Source organism: Crocodylus siamensis, chromosome 3 (genome assembly GCF_052110815.1).
Source record: "Crocodylus siamensis isolate JL-2025a chromosome 3, ASM5211081v1, whole genome shotgun sequence".
NCBI lineage: Eukaryota > Metazoa > Chordata > Crocodylia > Crocodylidae > Crocodylus > Crocodylus siamensis.
This window is the reverse complement of record NC_143397.1, coordinates 36,378,803-36,397,327: the sequence shown is the minus strand read 5'-3', so window position 1 is coordinate 36,397,327 and position 18,525 is coordinate 36,378,803. Positions and strand designations below refer to the sequence as shown.

Sequence of the window (18,525 nt, the reverse complement as noted above, 5' to 3'; positions counted from 1 at the left end):
TTGAGAGCCACTGATACTGAGCCACTTGGGAATGAACAAGGTCACACTCTGGCTATCAAAGAGACGTATCTTCCTCCATATGCAGAACAAGCTTATAACGTTCATGGCTGTTGTTAACTGCAATCAAAAAAACAAGCAACTAAAAGCTTTGCTTCTGATCCATGAGATCTCTGGACTTATATTATTGGGAGTTGCACCCACAAGCTCCATTATGCATTTTAAAGTAGTTTAGATCCCTGAAATGCCACATAGACCTATTCTACTGGCAGTCATCATGGACTGGGTTGACTTCCTTCATTATTTATATTTCATCTGTATCCAGTAGGCCAACTGCCTTCTCCTTCCTTTCAAATTGCTTTGAAACACCTGCCAAAGCCAAACCGACTTGGAAAATGCTGTCACTGTCCCATTATAAAAACCAACCAACCAAACAGACAAAAAATAAAACTAAACAAAATTTAACTAAATATCTAACTAAAAGCATTGTAACCTTTAAAACACCTCTTTCAGTCTTTGTAGTATGGCAGCCTTTGGTCCAAAGTTCCCTGACATGAGAACTGAGTCTTTTTTTTTTTTTTGTATCTTGAACAGGGCTGAAACAAGTAATACTATAGATGAAACAACCTGGAGTAATGTCCTCTCCCCCCCTGCACTACCTCCCCAACATGCACTCAATGTAATCTGTGATAAAAGGTCCTTCCAAAAGAGCCCTCCAGGTTCCTTCAGATTCCCCAGTTACCTCTCCAGAGGTCCTTCAAGGAATTACTGTATAACCATGATGTTCCAGTCATAGCTGAAGAAAGCAGCGTCCATCCATTGAGTGCAGTGTGTGCGTGTTATCATATAGCACTGACTAGGGAGTAAAGATGTGCTGGTCAACTTAAGAACTACAGCAGTATCTTTAATATATCTTTATTTGCTTAAATTAACAAAATACATTTTTACATGTTATTTTCAGGTGAACTGCTTTTGCTAGCAAGATACACAGCTGAAAACTGAACCTTCACAACTTAGGTTTTCTCCCTCTTTCAGAGTTGTAATTTTTAATAGCAAACCATCATTCTGTATGAAATAAACATCCACTGCAATGCTTTCAAATTCTGTTAAGGTTACAAAATGTTAGCTCTGTTTACATCTTGTTCAGCTAAGTAGACACAAGTTATCATCAAAACCATGTTAATTCTTATTAAATACTTTTTGGCATAATAAATAAAATAAGTATATTACACTTCTTACCTGTACACCAGCTACACCCATGTACAACAGCACCATGTTAATAGTAAGATTAAGAAAAAGACCTCTAAAAGGAGGAACATGGTGGCAGCATCGAAAGATGACTTGGTTTTTCTGATAAACAAGCTACAAATTACATGTGATAAAATACAGGAAGCAAATTGCAATAACCGTTTATAAAATGCTCATCAAGGGCTTACTCTTTTGAGACCATACATGGTTGCTGCAAGACTGATGATTAGCAGCTGCCACTTACATCGGGCTGAGCACTTCATAAGTGGTGTTCAACAGTCAGTAGAACTGAGGCCAACTAAAAGGTGGCCAGATTCTCTGAGGCAAAACTCAGTATGTTTTTTCTTTAGGGAACAGCAGATTATTGACAACTCTGATTTCTTGAAGAATGTGTTGTGTGTGTGTGTCTCAATCCTTGGATTTGATTAGTAATTCCTTTACATTTCTTACTTGTTTACTCTGCTCTGTACAGTACCTTGCAGAATGCTACTTGGCATCCCAGCCCTGGCCTCATAGTAGAGTCTTACCCATGTAGAGGCTGACCCCTTCCACTGCCCACTTTCGTCTTTGCAGATTGACTGGCCTTCACTAGGCTTCTGTGGAGCTCCCTAAGGAAATAATTTCATTCAAATACATTTGTGGACACTTGCTATTTGTCACTAAGCAGTTCCAAATGGGAGAATCAAATTCTGTAACATGAACAAAGTCAACAGTACTGACATAACTGGACTTAATTTTAACCGATGTGCTAAAATGTCACTTCAGGGAGTATGGGAAAGACAATGTCACCCTCTAAAACATTTCTTAAAAAATCACTAAAGCAGCAGAAAGGCCAAGGTTATGGTTAATAAAGCAAAATGTTCTGTGCTACTTCCCCCAAGGCCTCAATGTCTCCTTTATAGTATAAGCCTAGAGAAGTTCTATGGCAGAGCAGAAAATCAAAACTGAACATGCACTAATGATAATGGGAGAAGAGCTTAGTCATCAATGCAATTTATAATTCTACAAGGAATTTTGCAGAGCTGTTAAAAAGCAAAAGCCCTTAAGGACTATCCTAAAAAAATGGCAGCTTAAATATTATGGAAAAAACTATAATAGAAGAACAACACATTTTTCAATGAAGATTGATGTCCCATCCTAAAATGTGTCCTTGAGGTTTCTGTGCAACAGGTCTCTCAGCTACACTATCTTCTGAGATGGGAAGGTGCCTCTGAATGGAGAGTCATTTGGGAATCCCTTTACCTATGTTGCTTTTTGCCATTGTTCTATCTCAGTCCTGCACCATCTCCCCAGGGCCTGCGCTGCCAGATTGGGGCCCTGAGCTGTATCCCTGGGGCATGTACCCCTTGCTGAATTGGCCAAATTGGACCCTGGGTCACCTCCACACAATGGATTTAGAAATATGGCAGCAGGGGAGCACAACTGGTGCCACCACTTCCACACTGCCAAATTTTCAGGCCCATGGGGTCCCCCGTAGGCTGGATATCATAGCTCAGTGGGCCGGATCCAGCCTGTGGACTGGGGGTTGAACACCTCTGTTTTAGAGGAGTTCTTTATTGATCTAAAATGAATTAGCCTGCAGTGCATGGTGGCTGAGAAACAGGGAGGCTGGCACAGTCTGAGAGACTCATGGAAGTATGATATTGTCTGCTTTGTAGGATGGCTGCGATGAAAGGGATTTACATCATGTTTTCCAACCACAGAGCTTATTTCCAAATGGTGTCATCATTTTAGTGTAGATTACCCCTTCCTTTCTGCTACAGCACTGTATGTGATGGCTGTTGCTATTGCTTAAGGGTAAGAGGGGATCATATAACAGGGTAGAGTTAATCTCTGCAAAGGTGTGGTTAAAAGCTTTGGGTTACCTGTCTAGGCAAAATAATATACTTGCACTCACTCACTTCACCAAAGACTCCTTAATATTCATAAAGGAATTCTGAATACCATGTAATTGTGCCACAGCTTTTCCACTGGTTACCCACAAGGATCAGACCTCATCAACTGTGCTCATATATCCAGATTTTCAAGTGTGCAGCAGCCCCACCTGAAGCCAGATTTTTCAAAAAACATCTGCATCCTAGTAAGCACTTCTGAACATCTAGCCACTTTGGTGCCTAAGTGGGAGCTGAGCTGTTTTGAAAAGTCCAGCTGATTGTGACTACCAAACCCTTGAAAACCTTCTGGCACAAGCTTCTGTTGAGGAAGTATATGTTGATTTGTGTCTTTTGACTGGGATACTTTGTCACATGACTGATTGGGGACATCTGCACTGCCTCCATGTCACACCTAGGAGCATCACCATGAAGTAGGCTCTGCTCTCTTGCTTCCACTCTGTGTGGAAGATGCTAAAACATGTAATGTAGCTGATATTAGAGTGGTCCTAACCATGCAGCAGAAAGCTTAGCAGTGGTGCTGAGCACATGCAAGTGTTGACCACCAGTTCTAGTATGCCTGTAGAAACTGTAGTGCATACTTCATGGTGATGCCCCCCCAGCACTGTTGGAAGCAGTGCAGACCTGCCCTTCACTTCTCCTATCACAAAATGATGTGACCTAGCTCTTCACATAGCATCGCTCTTCACATAGCATCTGACAAAGGACGTTGTTACTTATGAATGCTCATGTCCCTCTAAACCTTCTAGTTTCTATGGTGCTACTCTGCCCTACCTTCTCCCTAACTCTGCTCTTTTTACTCATAGATTTCAAAGTATATTACAAAGGAGACATGACTTCCCACTTGGTAGGGAAATCTGTGGCATGAGGATGAAGCAACATGCCCAATGTGACTCGGCAATTTGGTGGCAGACCCTGAGATATCATCCAGGTTTCCTGATGCCCAAGCCCTTTCCTTTGTCCATTGTGTCTGCTGTCTGACTGCCAGACAGATACCTAAGAACAAGGTCTGTTTTATAATGCAACTACTGGGATGGGTAGTCTCATGCTGGAAATAATGCAGAACCTAAATGCATTTGACAAAATGGCCCGGACCTACCACAAAATACCTACACTTCATGCCTTTCAAATATACCTCATTTTGAGGAACGTCATACATTATAGTCCTAAAATTACCTACAGTTCAAACAGATGCAGTGTAACCTGGCATTTATTCTAAAAATGCCACTGTAGAAATGAACCCCATCTCCTTAAGTGTCCTGTAAGAGCCATATTTTTGTGCTGTTTATTCAGGGTCTGTGTTTCATGTTGTGTCCCCTGTTTGGCAGGTGAACAGACACCACCGCACATTTCCTGCTGCAGATTGTCTGCGTGTGCCTACAAATGGGTGATATTGCCATGTAATAGCATGCTCAGACAAAGGGTATGAGAACCATGACTTATGTAAGCCAAGGTGGGGTTTCCTGAGTGGTAGACAGCTGAGATTTTGAAGCAGAAGTAACAGGTCTCTAAACCTAACAACACATAAATATATGATTTATATAAAATAAGTGTGTAGCATATCAAATTCCTATGCTGTAGATCTCCTTTATTGCATGGTGCACAGAGTTCAAAATTAAGGATGTGTCAAGTACATAAAACATGAAATTTTTTTCAATATATTATATACCTGTATATAAAATCTTAGAACGTTTACTTATCAATTCAGGATCTTAAAATGACAAGAAATTAATCAGCCAGGTATTAAGACTTTATCACTTCTCTTTTAAGTAACAATATAGCCTGGGGCTGTTTGTTATAAATCCTGAAGTTGCAGGAATCAGGGCAGTGGTCAAACAAATTATATATTGGAAGGAATGTGCTTTGAACAACTCATTTCTAGTGGGCAGAGAAAAGGACCAGTAGTTCTACGTGTTCCACATAAATACTCAATGACAACGTAATAGCACTAATTAAAAATAAATGCTCCCTGCCCAGTAACATAAAATAAGACGTGAGTCAGAGGATAAAAATTTGAGAGACTCATTCATAAAGAACAGCATGAGTGAAACTCTATTTTCTATTAATTATGTTTAAAGATTGGATCCTATAGGTCAGTTGCATTAATGAGAAACAATTTGTGAGTTCACTAGAAGGTGATTTGAACTACAGGAAGTTGTCATTGCTTTCTATGGGGTGTTCTGGTGTGGGGAGGGCTGCTTTGTTTGACACTGATTCTTCTAAAACAAAACCAGTTGTATATTGAATTTCAAATTATCACTGCCCTTCAAGCTCAAGCTGAGAGACAACTGACCACAATTTAATCATTTCCTCAATGAAATGAATTCTCTCTCACTCTTACTGTTTATGCACAATTATAGCAAATGTAATGTGTGCTGCTGCTCAAGTGTACTGGTCTGCATGACAATGACATAAAATGTCAGCTCAGTCCAAGCACTTTCATTTGAAGAATTGATAAGTTCTCCCATATTGACAGAAGTGCAGAAAAGAATCAAGATCCTGTGTCATAAAAGCTTGTTACCTGAAGCAATCCCAGGACTTTAACTGGGTTGTGCTTTAGAAAGCTGTTATTCTCCATCTGACAACACATTCAAGTTTCCTTTTATTTTGTTTCCCATTTGCCACTGCAAACAGCTATATTAAAGTAGTCATTTTCAGTAACTCAGAACTTCTTGGTGGTGTTTGTTCTGAGATTGCATGGCAGGCAGTACTTTCATGCATACATATTTAGCAATACTTTTGCATATATTTAAAAAATACTTATTATCTTCAGATCTTGTGACATCTATAGTAATAAGTGTTTTTACATGTTCCTTAGACATATAATACATCAAACACTACAGTACATTGTGTTTTGGTAACTGGAATATTCTCTATTGTCCTAGACAAAGAAAAATAAAACCTCTGTACCCACCTTATGGTCTGCTGATACATTAAACGATACGTATAAAAATGTTAGTTTACCTTAGAAAAATAAAGCAGTCCAATGACGCAAAGAAATGCAATAGATTATCTACATGTTTACCTCAAATTATCTGTATCGATTTGATCTGGTTCATCCTCAAAGACCATTACAAACTCACTCTGGTAAAGTTCATGTTAAAACTAATATTTGAGCTGCCTACTTCCTGTTTCCAGTTATAACTTAAGTGGCCCATTTAGATGCTTATAAGCATTGCTTGTTTTTCCATTTTCCTTTCCAGTAGTTCTTTTAAACTCTTGTTTCTGTGTTTGAAGTAAAGATAATCAGGCAGAGAATGGCTGAATCTAGTCTTTTCAAAGGGTTTAAAGCTCATGCATTCTTTGTTGTTTGAAAAGTTTCTCTTTCCTTGGTTTTCTTCTCTGTCTGGATTTCCTTTTCTCTTTTCCACTCTTCCCTCACTCAGTATTTCCTCCTTCTCATCACAGTAAGACTCCCTGAAATTTTTCATTATACATTCTGGTTTGCCAGACAGATCTTGAGGTGTATACAGCTTGCTGTTTTCATCATGGTACATGCCAGGACTGTACTGCTCTGCTTCGTAGCAGTTGTCTTCCTCTTCCTCCTGACATGAGCTTCCCTTGGCACTCTCACCATCAGAATGAAAAGAAATTCCTTTCCCTTGGCTTTTCTGGGAAAGATCGAAAGGCTCTTCCTGTTCCAAGCTTCTCAAGACACTTGCTTGGGACAGTGTAATTCTTCCTCTTCCAAAACCTTATAGTGGTTTAAAAGAACAAGCGCTTAAAAATCTCAAACACTGCTGTTTGCTAATTACTGTAGCACACCTTTTCTTTTTTTGTGCCTATTTTACAAATGAGGAAAGGGAGGCACAAAATAATTTGGTGAACATGAAAAAAATGCTCAGTGACAATGATAGAAAAGCCAGGAGATCTATTTTGAGTTACCTACTTTTGCCATAAGCCATATCCACTTTCTTTCCCATTATTTTTTCTATGCTTTGATATTGATTATCCCACAGCCAACCAACATTGTGACATTTGCTCCTTCTTGCAAGGCAAGTGACACATTTTTAATCTTTTTACCACCTTTTATGAATGTTCTGGTTGCAGTAGCGTGACAGGGAGGATACATTCATTTCTAAATACCTAATACACGGCCTCTCTGTATCATTTGATTGTCCTCACTGAGTGTCACTAGTAAGTTGCTGTGCACTGTTCTGTTTTCATCTAGTTGTTTGGGAAATGGTTATAGTCAAATGATGCGTTTGAACTGTGGCCTATCAGCTGGAGTTTTTTCTTCTTTTACTGTTGTTTCTCTCAGTATTGCCTAAGTATATGCTCTGTGTATTTCTCCTTATGCTTATTGAAAAATAAAAGAATCAACTATGCACCCAACTGCAAAGAAACTCAAATCTGGAGATCCTATTGATTGGGCCCCTTCATTAGGTGAAATCCTTGTCTCACTGGGTGCATCTACATGTGCAATTAATGCCAAGCAATAAATATCAGAGTTGTTTGTGCCAGAGTAAACTACTCCTTGGCACAGTGTCTACACATGTGCCTGGGGCAGCAGTAATTTGAGCTGGAATGGAGCAGGCCTGGGTTGGTAGAGGGCATGGGAGGTCGGTGGCAGCACTGGGCAGCGGAAGGGCTGGCAGGGGCACAAAGGTACGGGCAGCAGGCAGGAGTCTGGCCCCTGGCTAGCTGGGCAAACCTAGACAAAATTTATGCCTAAGGTCAGCTGCTACATGTATGTTTAATTGCAGTAAATTACCCTGGCATAATATAGTACTGTCAGGGACAGTACTATCTTAAGCCATCATAAATTACCATGGTCTAATACCACCACACGTGTAGAACAGTAATGCTTTACTCTGAAGCTAATTAGTCTGCTCCACAGTAAAATTCATGTGTAGACGCAGCCACTGAGTTCAACAGCAAACTCCCACTGACTTTATGTGGGCCAGCATTCATTGGGTTTTATTTCTTTAATAACTAGCAACAACTTCTAAACAACTGATGCAGTCTCTATTGTTACAGCTGGTAGGGCTGCCAGGCTCTGGAATGGGCTCCCAAGTGAGGTGGTGCTCTCTCCTACCTTGGGGGTCTTCAAGAGGAGGCTGGACAGATACTTGACTGGGGTGATATAACCCCAGCACCCGTTCTTGCCCAGGGCAGAGGATCGGACCTGATGACCTGTTTAGGTCCCTTCCGACCCTAAGCACTATGATAGTGTGTGACAAGTTATTGTTGAAAGGATTTCTCACCAGATAGCCACCCTTCTAAACAGGGGCAGATCTAGGATTTTGTTAAGGGGAGTGTGGGAGCAGCGTTTGGTGCTGCAAGGGTGGCTGCAGCCCTGCTCTCAGTTCCACCCCCTATGGAAGCAGCAGACAGGGATTTTTAAGTTCCCCCAATCAAATAAGAATCTTCCCTCCATCCTCAGTCCCCCATCCCATCCCCTCCATCCTCAGTGGCACATCCCCTGTCCTGCTCTTCCATTTCACCTTTTTCACTTGCTGCTGCTGCTGTCCCTCATTTCCCAGATGATCCAGGGTGTGGAGAGGAAGCTCCAGAGCCACTCCTGTCCTGCTGCAGAAGTGGCAGCAGACTGCTTCCCCTTCCCCTAGCTTATTCATAGGCTGGCATGAAACACTAAGGGGAATGGGCAGAGAGGATAAAGCCAGGGGCCCCAGCATGCCCCTGGCTTTCTATATAGCCCAGCCAAAGCAGAACAAGAGCAGCTCTGGAGCCACCCTGTCCCAGAGGCAGCTGGGGACATCAACAGTGGGGTGGGTGCGGGTGGAGGATATGAAGATGGGATGTGCCCCTGAGGGACCTGAAATTACATCCCCAACTGCTGCTCCCACAGTGTCAACCGAAAGGCTGGTGCATCTGTGCCACCACACCTCCCCTCTGGATCTGTCTCTGCTTACAAGCAATCTGTCTTGTATCAAACAAGCCTTAGGAGCAGAAAAATCTGTTTATGATAAAATGTACACAGCCTGCTTTTACTTATGAGCAATTGTGTAACTAGCCTAAGATCCACTGAGTTAAACAACACATTTCCAAAAAAACCCCAAAACCCACAAATGCCCACACCCTGATTTGTAAATATTTGTTCATCTAAATTGTTATATATTAGGATCCTTTCTTTTTTTCATCTTAGACATTGCTAGATCATGTATATCACACTCTAGTATATAGGAAATATGTATCCATGAACATAGATAGATCTCACCCAGCATAGAATTGCCAACTATCAAGAAAATCCAACCTAACAGTATCTCCTCCTCTGATATGCTGACTCTGTTTGAAGAAACAGCCACAAACTCAGGTGCTTTTGGATGAGGGAAATGAATGGATTTTGAAGTCATTTGGCATTAAATAGGGAAAACACTCATGAATGCTTACTTCTCATAATCTAAGTGAGCTCTAGATTTCCCTTCTCAAAATTGTGTCAGTACAGCACAAGAGGCAATTGGTCAGGAATGAATTACTTTTTAGGTCAAACCAACCATATTGGAAACCAATAAGCAAACCAGCAAGAATTATGGAGCCCTGGAGCTAAATGCTCCCAGCGAGATACCCAACATGTGATCTGCCTTATTTGGCAACAGCTTTAAATGTGTTGCCCTGTATAGATCTTCACAGATGACCACCAAGAGGTGATAAAGGGAGGGACTGTTATAAAGACCAGGGAGAAAAAAATAACAATTTCCTGACCAAATTCAGTTGGAGCAAAGTCCTCCAGGTTAGCTCTGATATTCTGTGGAAATCTAACCAAATTAAGTTGTAAAAATTATTTTAAAATAATGAAACTACACCCTCAGTCAGGAGGATCAATGTAATCCTAGCCATGTTCTCTAATTATTTCCCAGCCCACAATAATTGCCTTGGTCTTAGCGAGATTAAATCATAACCAACTCTCTCTCATTTGAGCCTCAAATGCATCCAAGCATTTCAAGAGAAATTCCACTGCTCTGTAGGTGGAAGGAAGCTCACCTTCCCCAAAGTGGTGGAGAGTAGGGAGCAGTCACAGGTCAGGCTGGGCCAGTGTTTGATAAATTTCTGTAATCATACTAAAAAATTCCTGTCCTCCTTCAAAATCCTCCTTAATGCTTTCCTTTTCCTTGGTGCTTACAAAAACCTTGTCCATTACTAAGTTCTTGGTATGCTAACACACTGCTCCACAGCTCCACAGGCTGACCAATGCTGTCTCAGTGTTTCCTTGTGCTCCTCTCTTCTCTGTTTGTTGCCTCTTGTCTTTCAGTGAAATTGAAAGCTCATTGAGTCAAGGACCACTTTTTGTCCTGTGTTTATAAGACACCGAGTCTTTGTCATAGGCAAGGACCCCATAGGCAAAAACTAGGTGTATTAGTAATAAAATAGTAATTGAAAAATAATCTCCAAACATTATGAGTTTTAGTCACTTCCAATATTATTAACAGAGGAAATGTCTATATGTTTTCAGATTCCTGTTACAAAGCTCTTTAGAGTGCTTATCATGTGTATTCAAACTGCTGCAAAAATAACTGTGTTGCTAATGATTACCTTGAGAATGAAATCCTCTTTCCATGACCCCATGTTTGACTTTCATGTGCCTGGTTAGGTTTCCTTTCAAGGTGAATTTGCTGGGACAGTAGAGACACTTGAAAGGTTTGCTGTCTGAGTGTAAGTGCATGTGTCCCATTAAATTGTGCATTCTGTTAAATTCCTTTCCACAAAGCTGTCAAAAACAATGGAAATTAAAATTATTTATTTTGTAGATATACCGACAAGAAGAACACTTTAAAGGTAAATACAATCCCCCCTTCATGAGATGAGAATGTACTGCACCCAACAGCTTCTCACTGCATTTTATGATGGTGAACTGGATCCAAAATACCCTAGTACTGGACCAATGTGGTTGGGGTTGTTCTGTCCAGACACTTTTACGCAGCTACACTTTAAGTTTCCAGTGACTTATGGCAGACTCAAAATCAAGGGCCCTTCAAAACTGGTGAAGTCATCCGAAGAAAGTGAGAGGGTTAATGCTATAACCTGTCACGCTCTTAACTTTAAACAAATCACAAGTAACACATTTCTAGGCCAGCTAGGCCAATGGTTTTCAATCTGTTTTGTGGACCCTTGGGGGTCTGCAGACTATGTCTAAGTAACCTGCCAGAGATGACTATGATCAATCAAAAGTATGTAAATACCCACATTTGCCATTCAAAGGGGTCTGTACCTCCATTCAAAATTTTTTAGGGGTTCACAGATGAAAAAAGGTTGAAAATCACTGAGCTAGGCCATACACTTTCTGCTTTTTAAATCTAGACTTTAATCGAGAGCAATGCCATATTGAAAAGGAATAGGAAGACTTTTAGATGCAAGATCAGATGGGGAAAGGAAACCTATAGAACACTTATCGACATTATAACTTCCCCTTTACTTGACTTGAGGTGACAGAATTTTTAAGGTTAAAGATAGAACAAGCAATTCCTTTTTTTCCTGGTTTTCCTCTAATCTGCTCCTTTTCTGACTACTACTTGTATTTTTGTGCCTGTGATGAGTAAGCTGGAGTTTAGACAGTCCTGGGGCTACGTTAGTGACTCAGACTTCCCTACTGCATGCTTGTCAGCTCAAGCCATTGACTCAGTAGGTTTCCCTTTGATAAGAGGATACTTTTTCATTTTTCCCCCCATAAGTATCCTTTTATTGTCTCTTCTCCTACAAAGGACTGCTCTCAAGGACACTGAAGTTTGATAACCTTATCTGGATTTACACAACTGAATTTATAACACTCTTATTAGGAATTATAAATTTATTTATTCCTTTCAAATTGGTGTCTTCCCCAACCAAAAATGTTTTCATGAGTTGTAGAACCTCTACATTTTAACTTCTTTCTGGAAAAATTTTAGTCAAATACTTTTCTAATTGAGTTATTTAATCAGAGTCTTCATGTTACATGACCTCACCTTTATTCCATACCTAAAGATACTATTTTCTCCAATATTTGTAATAGAGAGAAAATGTTGGCAGTGTATTCATTAAGATTTCATTGAATTTAAATGAGAAATTTTGGTTTTTATCTCATTTTGATTTTGATATTTACGACATTTTGGAAATTTACTGTGCTATTATTGAGGGCTAATTCAAATTTACAGAGCTATCTATCCAAGCATTTGTCATTGGAGGAGATGACTAACATTTTGGGCTAATCTTGGGTAGAATACCACCGTACTGTATTTCATACACATGTTCATAAGAGGAGCAGAATGCAGGTAACTAGGGTAAAAGCTTGCATGGTATCCACATACTGTTTTTGACAGATAGCTAGAGCTGGGTGAATACTACAGAAAAGTTATTCATGTATTCACCTGAATTTTTAAATGATTTGGGTGTTTGTCTCCTCTTTGTGATTGTTTTTGTCTTAATATTCTAACAAATAAACTTTTGGGAAAAGGATTCACAGAAAAAGCCAATTTTAAGTAAATACTTCAGTCACAGAAAAAGAGTAATTAATTTATGCATGTAACTATGCACACAAAACTCTTGATTATAAGAGCTATGCAATTTGAAAACAGGACTGCATAGCCTATGTATCCAGATAAAGTTAACTGGCCTACTGATTTATTTCCATTTTTGACTGTTGAACATTTTAAACAAACAGCTAATACAAAATTATCAGATTGGCAGTATTTGAAAAAAGCCATAGGAAATTTCAGATGTCTAAATTTAAGAATTCACAAGAAGAAAATGAAGCAATGGTTATTTTCATCAACTGAATAGTTTCAAACTAATTACTTGATCCTGTTCACAACATACAATATATAGAAGTGATAACACTCTAATATAATAAAGAACTTAGTTGGTCTGTCTGTCTGTCTGTAATGCTCTTGGAGCACTCTGGGTACTGAAACAACCAACCAGAGTGCTCCAAAAGGATTACAGACAGGAGGTGGTGGAAGCAGTGATGGCATGCTAGCGCACCGCCATAGATTCATAGATTAGATTCATGGATTGTAAGGCCAGAAGGGACCTCACAAAGTCCTCAGGTCCACCTCCCTGCACCAAGCAGGAAAGATAACTGGGAGTCAGGTGATGGCGGGGTTGGAGCAAGATGGCAGGGATGGAGAAGGTGGAGTGGTGCTGGCCTAGCCCCCCTCCCCGGCCCTGCTCCTTGGAGGTAGCAGTGGCACGCGGTGCTGGTGAAGGGGGACGGAGGGGATGGCAGGGCAGGCCCCACACTCCTGGGAGGTCATGGCAGAGCGGGGAGGTGGGGGTTAGAGTTAGTAAGCTTACCCCTCTGCTCCCCCCCAGGTCATTCTTGATGGGGAATTTGCTAGTACTGAGATAAAAAGCAGAAGCTTTTATTGGCTTTTCCTCAATTGTTATCTAGGGCTTTTTTAATGTGTATTTCTGCTAACCCTTTATGCAGGAGTAACCACAGCATTTGACTTCACAAACCTGTGCAATCAAATATGGCTGCAGGATCAAGTTCTGGCCTTATTCACATTTAGTGAGCAATCACCACTGAAATCAATGCATCAAAAAGCATCCTACGAAATGTATTGGGAGGGGAATGGAGAGGAACAGAAGTACTAGCATAATATATTCATAAAGGACAATGCCAACTCTGCTGTTATCTCAACAGCAGCTGGAACAGCCTATGATGTGCCAGTAGGTCTCTGAATAAAAGAACACTGTGTAGAGAAGAACTGATGAACATAATTCATAGCAGAAGTCTTTTGGTTATCTGTCTATAGTATGGCTACTCTGTTTCATCTGTCAGATTTTACCTAGTGGTAGGCAATTTGACATCTGTAACTGTCCATCTATACTGGTAACCAAAGAAATGAAGTTGAACAGCTTTCTGAATAAATAAAGTAGTTCACAATGCCTTTATAAGGTATAAAAGTAAATTTGGTGGCAGCCTTTTTGGGAAGTATCACATGTTTATATTTTACTTTCTTTGAAGGAAACATATGAGGACTTAATATGTAGTACAGCTCAGATTTGATTCTCTGGACAACAAAGGTAAGGTTTCTATTCTCTTAGGTCATTCAGACCTGTGCACCTGCCCCTCTTAGGAAAGTCCATCCCTTTTATGCAACATTAAGGAAACAATTCCCTGAGAAAGAGGAGTTAGAGGAAAATAAAATGAAGGAGGGAAAATGGTTTTCCAGAATGGTTCTACTGAGGGACCTCTTACAGGTTTCCCTAGCCCTTCTAGGGGAAAAGGCTCAGTGGTACTTGGTCAGGCTCAATCCACCTTTCCAGGTGAAAACAGGTAAGTAACATGCTATAAGACTGTAACTCAGAGGAAGCTGTTCAGTGTTAAAGAGTTATGTGCTGGGATATAAATGGCATCTTGAGTCCAGGGAACTTTGAGGGTAGGGAATAGAGAAGGTGTCAACTTTTAGGGAGAGCATCTCTGTAGTAAGCAACTTTGAAGAGGAAAAGCCATTTTGTTGTAGGAAATCCCCAGCAGAAAGGAATAAAGAAACTCTTAATTCCCAAAGTTGGAGTGGAGTGAAACCTGTAAGAGATCCTGAGCTGAAGAAAAGATATGATCTACATGTGGAACTTCTTACTGTTAATTAATGGCTGAATTATTTAAGACTTACAGCCAACATCCTAAAAGAAGGGGACTAAGCTTGTGTGTCTGCTAAGAGACCTCAATACACTGACTTAAAAGGATTTCATTATAGAAGGCTGAATTAGCTGAGCCATTCAATCATACCTTAATAACTCATCTTCCAAAGCCTGGCCACTAGGTCCTGCCCAGCCTTTTTAATAATAATTTTTAAAGTTTTTAAAGCTTTTGATTCTGTTACTGGTTTGAAACATTGATCTGAAAGACTGGTACAAACTAGGGACAGAATGGGCAAGGAGATTCAAATAGATTCCATGTACTATGAGCCAGGGTACCCTTAAGGTTTAGGGATCATTTTGTTTCAGTGGGATTTTGGGAGGACCTGAGATTACTTGGGGGAGCAGTGCTTTCAGAAAAGAGGTGAGCTGAGTTCAGTCTGCAGTTCTAAAATAGTAAAAGCAAAGCTGTTCAGGATTACATCCCCAGAAGAGCAAGAAAATCTAGACTAGCTGCCACTAAGTGAGCTTGGCACCACTAGAGAAGATCCCAATGTATTCTACAGACTTCAGTGCTAATGGTAAAGCTCCTATTCGCTGCACTTGAAGCAGCCTCAAGTCTTCTAGTAGCAATGCTGCAGCATCCTGGGCAACAGCTGTAAGATACTGCAGTATTTTTTTAAACAAGGAAGTATCAGTTTAGGTTTGCAAATGCTGTAAAGATCTCCACTCTTTAGTGGGATTACAAGCTGCAGCTGGGTGAGGAAACATGAGGCACAAATACGTGCTACTCTCCAGCACCAGATAGTCTGTGCACCACTGCGATTAGTAGATGTATAGGAAAGTCTGGTGTTTACTTTTGCTGCAAAAAAAAGGTAAAGAAAACTGCAGCTTGCAGGGAGGTAGAAAAGCCACTACTGTGCAGTCTTTCCCTTCCATTCCTCTTCCTTTTTTTTTCTTCATAAGAAGGGTGTTCCTTTCCTCAAAGAGAGAGAGGGAGCAGGAGAAAGACTGTAAACTGTCCAAAAGGACCGTGAGAAAACAGGAAGCTTTGAAAAGTACAAGAGAAAGCAAGATGAAATCTATTTGCAGGCAGTTCCCCAGGGACATGTGAGCCATTGTTAAGCAGGCAGTTCATACAGCAATATCCTTCCTTCTGCTGAGGAGGAGCTTGGTGCCAAAAGGCTGCTATCTGGTCATTGCCTTAACTCTCTGAACACCAGCCAGGGAGGCTTGAGTAATCAAAGCTTCTTTGGGGGGACTCTACCAGACAGGCAAGAGATGGCCTTAAAGCCAGGGGTCCTGACTCCCCTGGTTTATAGCAGCAGAACGCAGTTAACTTCAGAAATGTTACTCTTGATTTAGCCCAGTGTGGCAAAAGAAGAATCTGGCTCAGAGTGCTTTCTTGTTTCTGTTCTGTTTGGGGACATTTGGGTGGAGATAGGAAAAAACAGGTGTTCCTCTGAAGTTTGTGCTACCAGCTGAAAAACACGTTGCTACTATTCCAGTTACCCTGCTCACAGTACTGGCACTTCTTTGTTTAGGCAGCCTGTTGTCATCGAGTCTATCCTGAATACAAATTAAGGGTCTTGTTGCATGGTAATTTTATGTGGCTTCTAGACACCTTAACCTCTGGGCTGGCTGTATGTTAACACCTTTTAAGTGACTCACAGCACTTGTTATTCTGCTTAATGTTATGCCACTCCAGGGCAGGATTATCTCTAATCTGCCTATTTTTTTTTCTCCCGTTCCATTAATTTGTGGCCCCTCTCCATGGCTTTTCCACCAAATTGAATTCCTCCAGCATTTCAGGAAGCAGTAGGCCCTCCTGAGTCAGGGCGAGTGGGGACACAGTGGAGCTAGGCACAGCACCTTCCCCCCCTCAGCACGTCCAACTAGTGCCTGGTGCCTTCTGCTGCCACTCAGACTGGCTCTGCTTCTGGTGGGAGCACAGCAAGTCAGTCAGAGAAGAGGACAATGTCTCTGCTGCCACTGGGACCAGCTCTGCTCTTGCTGAATTAGAGCGAGCTGGTCGGGGGGGTGGAGGAGGACAGCCTCCTTCCTGCTGCCACTCCAACTGGCTCCAGTCAGAGCAGCAGCGGGCAGGAGGTGTCTTCCCCCACACCCTGCGCAGACTGATATGATTTGCTTTTGGCAGGAGCAGAGCTGGTTCCAGCAGCGGTGGAGAGGTGGTGACGCTCACTTAGACCAACTCGCTTTGCTCTCACTGTGAGAAGAGCTGGTTGGAGGGGCAGTGGGGAAATGGTGCTCCCTGGCTTGGTTTGGGTCACTCTGCTCCTGCTGGCTCTGGGGGCAGAGCCAGTCCAAGCCTCAGTGGGAGGCTCTGTAGCTGCCAGGTGCTCTGGGGCTGCAGCACTCATTTTGCCCAGCAGGAACAGTGAGCCTCTCCTTTCTCTAGCTCAGACATGGGCAAAATACGCTCCTCAGGCCAAATCTGGCCCACCAGGTGACTGAATCCAGCCTATGGCTGCCCCGACAGCACTCTGGGGAAGAGCCCTAATGACCCTGCCCAGCCAGCACCTCAGGCCTCTCTCAGTCAGAGCACACAGTTTCCAGCAGGCTGCTCCAGCCTCCCACCTCCAGACATGGCTCCCACTTCTGATCTTGTCCCCGTTGCACTGAACCACACTGTCTGAGCAACTTTGGCCAGGTGACTCCTTGCCCCAGCATGCAGGGCTTTGGCTCCAGATCCCAGCTGCCCTCCACTGGGAAGCAACAGGGAGCTGAAGCCAGAGCCCCACACACCCAGTGAGATGTACCAGGAGTGGTGAGATACAGCAGGAGCAGGAAGAGGAGCTGCTGTTGGAGGGGTCGGGGGGAGGTGGTCAGACCAGCACCTGGCCAGCTGCAGCCACACTGAGGTAGCTTTGCAGCCTGTTGAAAGCTACCCCTGCCATGCCACACCATGCCATGCCATTTTGGGTGGGTGGGTGAGCACCTTCAACCAGGCGGCTCTTGCCCCAATGTGCAGGACTCTGGCTTTAGCTCCTGGCTACTTTCCTAGGAGCTGAACTCAGAGCCCTGTGTGTGGGCAGGAGCCCAGATGAAGCTGTTCACCCAAAGTGGCATGGTCCTGCATGGCAGGGGCAAGATCAGGAGTAGGAGCTGCCATTGGAGGCAGGGGGAGTAGAGCAGCACTCAGATGAACTGTGGACACCAGCAGGACCACAGTGCAGGCTGCTGCAGTGTGAGTGGGTACAGGGCTCTGCCCCATGTGGACTGCTGTGGGGGCAATGTCGACCACACCACCCAGGCAAGCTCTGCTGCACATGGTTCCCACTGCCCCTCCCCGCTCATCCAGAGCAAGCTGCTGGGCCCTAGTGCCCAGGCAGCCCCCCCCTCCACGCACATACGCACACACACACATGCACATACCCCTCCCCACCCTTCCCCACACACATCCCACACCCCAGGGGGCAGGGTCATGTGATTCTAGCCTCATCTGCCTCCTACTCCTGAACACTGCTCCCCACCCACCTACAGCCCCATAGGGGGTTTTATTGAGTTTTGTGGTGGGGTAGGGGGATGTTTACCCGGCCCACAACAGCTCATTAAAACTCCACATATGTCCCTTAGGTCCAAATAATTGACCACCCCTGCCCCTGCTCACCAAGCCTCTACTACAGGGGTGGGCAATTGTTTCAGCTGAAGGGTTGCTTAACAAAGTTTGGTGAGTGATATTTTGAGGGCTGCATGGGTAGCCCTGTCACTTGACAGTTGCCCTGCCCCTGGCTGCCATCTTGGGCCCAGAAGTCCTGTCCCTAACTCCTGACCGTTGCCACTGAAAGTTCCTCCCCTTGCTCCTCCAGAAATACTCCTTTGCCGAGGGGCAATAGGGTATGGTATATAT

General features: G+C 42.6%; 1 protein-coding gene across 2 annotated transcripts in view; it reads right to left on the bottom strand.

Annotated features, from left to right (window-relative positions):
* Nucleotides 1-905: 905 nt before the first annotated feature.
* The window catches only part of ZNF366 (zinc finger protein 366), a 56,566-nt gene continuing 38,946 nt past the window's right edge, over nt 906-18,525 (bottom strand). For both annotated transcript variants that reach the window (XM_090038129.1, XM_090038128.1), the window contains exons 4-5: nt 10,632-10,806; nt 906-6,831 (exon numbers count right to left, since the gene is read on the bottom strand). In XM_090038129.1, the coding sequence (XP_089894255.1) occupies nt 6,296-6,831; nt 10,632-10,806 (711 nt within the window). In that variant the 3' untranslated portion in view covers nt 906-6,295. The remainder of the gene's footprint in view (nt 6,832-10,631; nt 10,807-18,525) is intronic.